Source organism: Diadema setosum, chromosome 12 (genome assembly GCF_964275005.1).
Source record: "Diadema setosum chromosome 12, eeDiaSeto1, whole genome shotgun sequence".
Taxonomy (NCBI): Eukaryota; Metazoa; Echinodermata; class Echinoidea; order Diadematoida; family Diadematidae; genus Diadema; species Diadema setosum.
Window position 1 is genome coordinate 19,433,886 of NC_092696.1, and position 10,575 is coordinate 19,444,460.

Below are 10,575 nucleotides of genomic sequence, written 5' to 3' on the forward strand. Positions count from 1 at the left end.
CAAGATCGTCATTAAATAGAGAGAAATATATACTATTTTTTAATGGTACTTCACTCTCTACCTAACCAGATATATATTTGAAAATAACGCTAAAGTTATCACATATTACATTGTATTATTTTCTTTGTTTTTCAGCACATTGAATCTCATGATATATCAGACTTATAAAAATGGATATATCTGCTTTTGCATTTAAACTCTTTAAAATAATATTCGAAGCTAACTTCATCCAGAATGTAACTAATTGATAAAGAAAATAATTATGCGGAATCATTCATTGTTTTAGACTCTATCCCATTCACAACACAGGTTCCCAACATCAACAGGAGTCAACAAAAAACAACAAAAATGGCACAAAGAGTTGTTTTAATCACCGGCTGCTCTTCGGGCATTGGCCAAACTATGGCTGTAAAATTGGCCAAAGACGCAGCGAAGAAGTACCTAGTGATTCCAACAATGCGCAACCTCGAGAAGCGCAAGCCGCTGGAAGAAGCTGCCGGAAGCACCCTCAACGACACAATGCACATTGAGAAATGTGACGTCCAATGCGAGAAGTCCGTCCAGGATGCTGTTGAGAATGTTGTGAACAAGTTTGGCCGAATCGATGTTCTAAGTAAGCACACCTCTTTAGATACTACTCTTCTGCATCTGAAGAGACAACTAATGATTATAGGCCTAATCTACTTCTTTGTCTTAATTCATTACACTCTAACTGCGATGGCATGAGTTTGACATGAGTATTGAAGCTTAAGGCTGCAGATCACTTTCAATTTAAACTACTAGCTATCGTAAATTATTCCAAACTTTAATCTGTCAAGCAAAAAAACAAAAAACAAAACAAAACAAAACAAAACAAACAAAAAAGAACAACAAAAAAAAAGAACGTCAGCCAACGTTGTCGTACTGGAAGTTGTTGTATCAACTGCTGCCTTCTCTTCTATTAAATAAATGTAACTATTTTATGCTATAAAAGTGTCAGAAACGAAATCATTGTTTATCTTGGATCATCTGAACTTGTTCTTGGATGGCGTCTTTTATCACTAATATGATATTGGATAAAATGCAAGATTATCTGAGCACACATAAAAGCAGACTATCAACATCGGAGCGATTGTTTTCATGGATGAAAATCGATAAAGTCAAAGCCACATAATGTGAAGAAAAGAACAGGTAAAATGAAAGTAAATAAGAAAGGGAAATAAGTAAACTATAGGTTACAAAGGACACTCAGATATGAATTGGTGAATGAAATTGTATACCTATGTACTATGAAATATGTGATATGAAGAGTTTGATCGCAAAACGAATTAAGCGCCATTTTTGAACATGAAGCTATGTTTCCAAATATTTTCCGATCATTTTCTTTTTGTTTAAAGCAACTGTCATTGCAAATATAGAAATAAAATAATAACAAAATTGGAGTTACCTCGATTTGACACCAAGCTCTTCATCACCGTGTGTTTGTAAGTATTATGTATGCGTGTGTACATTTTTCCCGTGCAGTCAATAACGCTGGAATCGCCTCCTTCACACCAATGGAGTACATGCCGATTGAAGACATGAAAGAGCTGTTCGATACGAACCTCTTCGGGATGGCCCGGATGTTGCAGGCTGTTCTCCCTCACATGAAAGAACAGAAGACCGGCCACATCATCAGCACCTCGTCAGTTACCGGCATTGGCGGTAAGTTAACATCCCTCACATGATATACCGTTTAACCCCTTCTGTGCCAGGGACTTTTAAGAACTTACATAATGATGTTTCGTTGTCTGCGCCAATCAGTATTATAAAGGGGGCTTTAGAATCTCTGCAACCTGATTGGTCAGTCATCATGCTTTGATTTTTACTGATTCACACTGAACCATGCGTCCAGCAGTGTCCGGTAAAATCCAAACGCATGGCTCAAGCCTTGTACAGTGTAGAGAGCTGTGCAGAGGTGTACCGGACGGATGATGGGATAAAAATGGAATTTCATTAATTTAAGGGCCCATTTTATAAAACGAATGATGCACTGGTGTATTTCGTGGATCAATGAGAACTGGATGCTCTCATTTAAAGTTGGAAACAGTCTAAAACCCACTCGTGGGTTTTAACAGTTCCAAAGTTAAACTCACGCATCAAATTCTCACCGATCCATTCTGTCCTGTGCATCAAAGTGTGTGTGTGTGTGTGTGTGTGTAATCCTAAAGCGCACAAAGGGTTTAGAAAAATAAGACAAAAACACCAATAACAATAATAACAAACCAAAACTCACATACACACACACATACATGAAACGTAATCTTAAATGAGCTTGTTTATAACATCTCATGTCAGGTGACTGAAGAAAGACGCTTAAAGTAATTAAAAGAAACAAGAAAAGGAACGAATAGATGCAGAAATGATCTCTTGTCAGAAACTACCAGTTGTTTCTTTCTCGTATACTTCTTTGCTGACTTGTCAAAATAACTCTATCACTGCTTTGAAAAAAAAAAGAAAGAAACATATCCTGCAGTCTGAAGCTTAGCTTATACGGTTTGTATTAATTCTCATTTTTGGACGACAATTATGAACGCAGTTTCCTTTTCCGGATATTGCAAATAAAGGCTTTAACATGAACCCCATGTTGTAGAAATCTCTTTCAAAAGAGCGAGGGCTGCAAGTATTGTAACATTCGAATTGATTACTCATTTGTGATGTAGATAACATAATCATTCACTTCAAGCACTGTGATTTTCTATTCTTGTGAATTACCTTATTCGGTAACGAGTTCAGTAGCCACTCTCTTTCCCTTACAGCTATCTATATCTCCCATCGAGCTTGCTTCCGTACAGAACTGGTCCCCATCAAGTTTCTTGAAACAGCTTAATGCTTTGACTCATGAACTTTCAAGATTTGCCGTTTATCCCAGTGTTCATTACTTTCCCTTTGATTTTTTTTTTTTTTTATGGGGGGGGGGGGGTTCTTAAAGTAATCTTTTTTGACAATTTCAACTTTTTTTTTTATAATATACTAATCACTATAACTAAAAACAATCTAATAGAAAATCATAAAATGATACTGAATGTGATGGTACTTGCTATGAAGTATACTTACTATGAAGTATTTTCCGTTACTTGGGGCCTGTTTCATAAAAAGTTGCTATTGCTCTTACGTTCGATTTACGCATAGCTCGTTGAATCTAGGTAAGTTCAATATTGAGCGTAAGTTCTGTTTGATAACGACACCCAAGCTTGATTTGAAGAAAAATCAAGCGTAACTTTCAGTATTTTTAGCGTTACTTGATATTAATCTTTATGAAACTGGCCCCTGATTGTTAATAAATTGCTCCGCAGGTGAAATTGTACAGAGTCTATCTTGGACTTTTTCTATGTACTCTCTGTCTTCCAGCTTATTTTCTGAGTTTTGGTATAGTGAAAAACATGAATTTCCAATTATCGGCTTTAATCTTAATGGTTTCTTTATCAAGGTTATCCCATGTACGATGTCTACTCTGCATCCAAGTTCGCAATTGAGGGCCTCTCTGAAGCTCTGGCATGCCGACTGAAAGATCACAATATCAGGTACATTTGAATATCTCCAGTACTTTTGGTGTCTTTAAAATTGATACATTTACTTTATTATGTGTTTATTCATTCATTTCGTTACTTCTTTATCTACTTATCTATTCATTCGTTCATTCATTCATTCATTCATTCATCTATGCGTTTATACATTTATTTCTTTAGTCAGTCAATTATTTATTCATTCATTTATTCAGTTAAATAACGTGTACTCTTTGATATCTACTGTAACGGCAACTCTACCTTACCATGATGCATTTATGTTCATTGATGTGTCATACTGACCTCATGTCTGTAATCAGCTATATTGCTTCCAGAAAGCAGGAGATCAATTCATTCTTTTTTTTTCACATCTTTTCTCTGTGTCTGAATGATCACACATATGATTTTCCAACACCATTATTCAATATTACTATTTGGAATTTTTAATCAATTCAATTCATTTCATTTATTTTCATTTCTTCTTGTTTTTTTTCCAGCAAAACATTACACAGAATAAATCACGAATTATAACACAGACATACATTCAACTGTTCAAAAGATGAATAGAGATATACACGCATACCGGCAAAATACAGACTTACATTTAGAAAAAACAAAAAGAATTGAGAGGTCCAATGAAAAGCATGCTTGTATACTGTGAACCACTCAAAGGATTCTTTTGAAACTACTTGTTTACAAAAATCATACACGATGATCGAACATACCATTCACTTTTCTTAAAGAAACGCAAGAAATGATGTAACGAAAAGGATTTTTATTACATTGAAAATTTCCAAGATTTACGAATCCGAGTAATGAATGGTCAAATTTACCATGATCAGTAAACGGGGCAACGTTTATGTATTTGGTCCACGAAGATAGATTGCGAACGTAAATCTTATCTGTATTTTTGTAAAGATTTTCTATATTTCTTTGGCTGTTTTTTTTTTTTTTCAGAGTTTGTACCATAGTGCCGGGTCCTGTGGAGACGAACATCAATACAAATATCGTTGATGGAAACCGCATCCCAGACAAAGCCAAAGTTGACCCGATCACTAAACGGCAGCTTAAGAACATTTTGACTCATCAGAAGTAAGTGTCCCTATATGAAGCTCTTGTTTTTGTTTATAATATGTATTTATTTCTGCATGTAGGTTTTATTGTACCAATCTATGCATTTATGTATTCAGTTAGTAATGTATAGATTTATCAATCATTAATTCATTTATCCTTTTACTCGTACAATATTTTTTATTTTATTTTTTTTTTTCATTTGATAGAGGCGGGGCAAATGGTTGCTCACGTTATACGTCATGCACTAATGCAATCTTCGCCTAACACTGAGTTAAAAACCAACAACGAAAAAAAGAAAGAAATAATTATTATTTTCATCAAAAGTATACTCTGAAAACTGGGCTTAGGAGATATGAATTTTTATAAGTGGTAGCACTATTACTATATTACATTTTTATATTGCTTTTGCTGTTACTGTTATTATCATTATTGCTATAATTAGCATCATTATTGCTATCATTTCTCATATCGCCAAAAAATGGTGAAATATTCAAATCTGATTTCTTTTCATGCAGGTTTAATTTTGCACCGCCTGTGATTCAAAGCGCCGAGGAAGTTGCTGACATCGCCGTGGAGATCCTGGACAAGAATGAAGTCGACATTCCTCCCAAGATTTTCACCAGTGACTACTCGCTTGGCATATCGCAGATAAAGAACTCCGACCTGGACGGGATGAACTGGCTGGAGTACATTCGGTATTTAGTCGACAAACCACAGCATGAAACCCCGAATGATCATAAAACATGGGAGAAGAACTTTACGTATGCGAATCAGAGTCGGAGGTATTAAAGCCAGCGATCACAATTGCCGGTGATACCATAAATTATTTTTGAAACCAATTTGATTTACATTTTCTCAGAGATACATGGTTACTTATATTATTATGACTGATACTTGTCAGTCTTGCGCAACAATGAACTTTATGTTTGAGCACCAAGCAATGATTAGTCATGCTGAATGAAACACACACGCACACACGCACACACACACACACACACACACACAAATACATCTTCTGTAAGTTTGTTTTCATTCACATGATCGAATATTAAACCAAATAATTGTTGACAAAGTGCTCCCAGCGACATTAGTCACAATAAATTGATGAAACTATTAACATTCATAATACATGCACATGCACAAGTTAGGAAGGATATTCCTGCCTACTTTTATTTCAAGGTGAAAACCTTAGGGGAGCGTCGAAAAGTCATTGCTGGTTATTATCCCTGGTGAAACCAGGGAGGTGAAACCGTACCCACAAAATCATGACAATTGGTCCCGAATCTCACGGACAAAGATTACTTACAATGAATTAGCTATCACAAACGCGCGTCATATCAAACGTTTGTTGCTGACCGAGTTCCGAAATGGTGTTGAAACACATAGATACGTGTAGACACAATAAAAAAAAAGAAAACAAAAGGACAAAACACTCAATCAGGTCGCCTTAGTCAGGATAGATTATCTATTCATAAGTGTGACCAGCCAAATCAACCCCCCCCCCAAAAAAAAGTAGGCCAACATGAATTTTTACTTTTGTACAAAATTTAAAGGATAAGCTCTAAGCTTTAAAATGATATGTAAGGCCTAACTTGTTAAAATTGGACCATTCTAACCCATTCAAATTGTGACTAAAATAAGAAGAGTATGGAGATGCAGTTTCATTGAAAAGGGAGAAAAGGCGATATTAATGAAGATTAGGGTCCCGCAGGCTTGCTGTGCAGGAGTATCCATGGAAATAATATGTCCTAGTTTACAGTGAAATACCGTCCGTCCGAACAGAATGTGGTCTTGAAAAACTGCTCGATTTCGGTTTTATTTTCAGCCGTCAAAATAATTTCGACAGTATAGGTAGAAAAAGAGATTACACTCCCAGTCTAAGAGAAGAAAAAGAAGAAAAAAAAAAATCAATCGGTCAACAAAAATGATGTATTTTGGTCCATCATGTCCATGACAGTGTTCAGAGGGTCTTAATGTGCGCAACTTTGCGCAGTCAGAAATATCCCCATGAAAATAATTTATTCCAGGATGGTTTATTTCGATGCTGCTTTCAACTGTTGTGAATTGAGTTGACATCGATGCGTCGCTAATGTTATAATTTATCTGTGCATCTGTTTCTTCTTCATTTTTTTTTTATTTTGGAATACAGAGGAAAAACCATTAGCATAAATGGCCACAAAGCTTTGATTTATAAAGCGTTTGTATTTTTTTTTTTGGCAATATGCTTCAAAATTATTTTCGTCTTGTCTAAGAATTGGTAAAATCCATACCTTATCATAAGCTATGCAGTTGTGACCAAACCGCCTTTTAATAACAGGCCATGATATCGTGTAGGTGTGTAATTTTCGATTATGAGTTAGTTATTTTCTCTTTGTCTATCTTTCTTGCTTTCTCAATCTTTCTTTCTCTCTCTCTCTCTCCCGTGTCACAAGTGAAGTAGACGAAACATTAAGTTTAGTTTATTTATATATATATATACATATATATATAAATATATATATATGAAGAGTTTGTTTGCAAAAACCGATAAGTCCATATTTGCCAAATGGAGATATTTGTGATTAAAGGTCAAGAAAAATAAAGAGAATAATAAGAAAATTTTTGCTTCTTTTGACCATAACTTCAAAAATATACCTTAATATGTAGTGACCAATGTATCATTTAAAAGGTATTATTTTGTACTTTATGACAGTGATCATACTTCAAAATCTTCAAAAATGGACTTATCGGTTTTTGCAAACAAACCCTTCATATATATATATACTTCCAGTGTATTTACTTGCATCATGAATTGTCGTGTTAATATTATTGTATTTATATCTAATGGATCTGGCTCAATAATAATGTTGTCATCATACTTTGATCGTAAATGGCAATGGTTCATTGGGCTATGAAATATATCCGTCGCTTTGTGATCTTGTTGCAAATACACTATGATCTGGGAATGAGACCTTATGTATACTGTATAGTATTTGTAAACTCATGTATTCTTTGTTCGGATACAATTTGACTGCAGTGTATTGTATTGTAATTGTATATAATAAATATGGAACCAAAGTGATGCGATGAAGCATTCCGAGAATTTGAGCTGTGGATATCCTTCATTTAAGCTCTTCATTGTTCTTATGATTAACTGTTTAATTGAAGAACAAAAAAAAATAAAAAATGGACTGATGTTTCGGTGAAAGACCTTTATCAAAGGTAAAATTTTAGCTTTGATAAAGGTCTTTGACCAAAACGTCAGTCCAATTTTTTGGCTCCTGCGGTGTTTTTATACGAATGTTTTTAACTCTTGATATTTATCTTTATATATGTATATATATGATATATGATTATATATATATATATATATATGATATATGATTATATATATATATATATATATATATATATATATATATACATATATATATATATAATACATATATATATATACAGTATTATACATATAATATATATTATATATGTATATAATATATATTACATATATAGTATTCTATTGACATACATTCTAACCGCAGAAGTGTTAGCTTTTGATTTATTTGCGCACGCACATCCAAAGAAAGGAACCTCCTCTCTCTCCCTCTCACACACAAACATTTTAAATGGACTTTAAATGACAAGCTCACCTTCATATACATAAGGATTGAGTAAATGCAGCAATATTGATAGTAAAACGCATCAGTGAAAGTTTGAGAAAATTTAACAATCCGTTCAAAAGTTATGTTTTTAAAGTTTCTGCTCAGTCACTGCTGGATGAGAAGGCTAACTACCATGTTGACTACAGTGTATAATGTCACATGGGTAGAACAATATAAGGGAAACGTAAAGGGAATAAAAAATATAATAATTTTTCGAAAAAAAGTAAACATTCCTTCTACTCGCTATTGACATAATATGTTAAGGGTAATATTATTCCTACTGCCTTCTGAAAGAGGCAAGTCAGGCGCTCTATTATCATGTGAGAAAAGCGAAAACATGCTGAATTTTCTTTATACTTTCCTTATATCCTTCTACGCATGTGATATCAAAATCTGTAGTTATCATCTCATCCAGTGATGGCGGCACTGAAACTTCAAAATTCATAACTTTTGAACAGATTGTCCAATTTTCCTGAAACTTTCACTGATGCGATTTACTAAATTGATACATTCTCTCAATCCTTATGTATATAAAGGTGGACTTGTTCTTGGTGTATAGGTTCTTATTACTACTTTAGCTTCTTTTCGCTATACAGGATTATGCTTGGTATACGTTCATAAACTTTAATCTCTGGCAGAATCTGTATTTTAACCTGCTGTAGTTAAAATGAAAGTTATGTAGTCCCCCTCCCCTTCAACAAGAACTATCATTAAAGAAACACTGTTGTTGAGTTAGCTTTAGCTGATATCTATTCGTAAATTGAAAAGGACATGAAAGATGTTGACAATGACTGACAAACAGCCATTTCATTCCGTCATTAATGCAGCGTGAGTTTATCGATTTTATTCATTCACACTTCTATATTTATTTTCTTTTCCTCGCATTATTACAATTTGATTACACCTCTTAGTATAAACGAGCTGCTTGCGGGAAAAATAGATTATAAACGCATTAGAGCACGCGGAAATCATTGGATCTCGCGAGTAACACATTAATGTTTCTGTGATATTCGGGCAGTAAATTATTCTACAGTCATCATCTACGATAATTTGATTGGCAAGAACACAGAGAAAAAACAAACTCTGAAAGCAAACGCTGACAAATATCGTGACAAAAATTAATAATTAGAGAAGCACTCTGAGAGCGCAGACCTCCGCCAAGCATGCAGCTCATTTCCACCACTTATCTTGTTCTTCCATAGAGATATCAGTGATTTCCACCCATACCAAAGGGTTCTCTTTGACCCATGTGCTGAAAGTCGCCCGATTTCCCATTATAGAAGCCTTTGTTACGTCATAAACCCTCAGAGCACGCACTTTAGTGCGCGCAGGCAAACCTCAAATACGCGCAGCCTGAACTCCCAAGTTCATTGACCCTACCTGCCAAAATATCAAAAATCCTTCATAAATTCCCCAAACATTCTCGGATCACTACCAAAAGTTAATCGTTTGGTACTTGTGTCATTGTCAACCTTTCCTGCAAGTTTCATTCCAATCCGTTAACTATTTTTTGAGTTATTTTGCACACGGCCAAACTAACTAACTAACTAACTAACGAACGAACGAACACACAAACCAACGGTAACGAAAACATAACCTCCTTCCTTGGCGGAGGTAATGTATAATATGCTCATTTGAATTCCATGTGCCTCTTATCCTAATTTGCGCCTGATGTATTTTACAGCTTGAATAAGACGTTGTCTCAACAGCGAAAGAATAAGTGCGAGCCGTGACGTAATAAAACTCTGAATCAATATGCAAATGCACTCCAAGTTCAAATATCATGCAATGTAATCAAAATATATCTAATATATATATATATATATATATATATATATATATATATATATACATATATATATATATATATATATATATATATATATGTAATTTGTCTTTGTTCTTGGTTCCTTAATGGATTGATGACACTGAGCAGATGAGTTATTTTACAGTCATTATCACTAAGCAATCATAATTTTGTAATCATAAGTATGTTTAAACAAATTAAAAACTCGATGAAGTAATAGACCTATGATAATATGATAAATATTATGTGTATTACTGCTTTCATTTAAGTTTTTTTAAAACTTTTTTAAGGGATAGCCTAGTTTCGCCCTTATTTCCAAATAATTCAGAAAAATTAAAGCAATTTCTTTTGATATCAATAAAACGATTTTTTTTTCTTGTTAAGTCCTACCCCCGAAATCTACTTTGTGAAATTTATGTTGTTCCTGACTTTGGCAGGAATCGGATGCTGAGCCAAGATTGAGCGTGACGAAATACAGTAAAGACTGACACGTGTGTACGCAAGATATCGATAATGATCGATATTGATA

The 10,575-nt window shown here is 34.2% G+C and overlaps 1 protein-coding gene across 1 annotated transcript; it reads left to right on the forward strand.

Annotated features, from left to right (window-relative positions):
- Positions 1-348: 348 nt before the first annotated feature.
- Positions 349-10,508, forward strand: LOC140235782 (retinol dehydrogenase 8-like). Its single transcript, XM_072315790.1, has 6 exons — positions 349-613; positions 1,504-1,683; positions 3,449-3,542; positions 4,482-4,616; positions 5,114-5,293; positions 10,484-10,508. Exons 1-6 carry the CDS (start codon positions 349-351, stop codon positions 10,506-10,508), a joined length of 879 nt encoding a protein of 292 aa, XP_072171891.1.
- The last annotated feature ends 67 nt before the right edge of the window (positions 10,509-10,575 follow it).

Excerpts from the sequence above, each read along its gene's own strand:
- LOC140235782 (XM_072315790.1), top strand. The coding sequence starts at position 349 with ATGGCACAAAGAGTTGTTTTAATCACCGGCTGCTCTTCGGGCATTGGC. Across the intron at positions 1,684-3,448 it reads GTCAGTTACCGGCATTGGCG|GTTATCCCATGTACGATGTC; the intron begins GTAAGTTAACAT and ends TTCTTTATCAAG. Across the intron at positions 5,294-10,483 it reads AACTGGCTGGAGTACATTCG|GAATCGGATGCTGAGCCAAG; the intron begins GTATTTAGTCGA and ends TGACTTTGGCAG.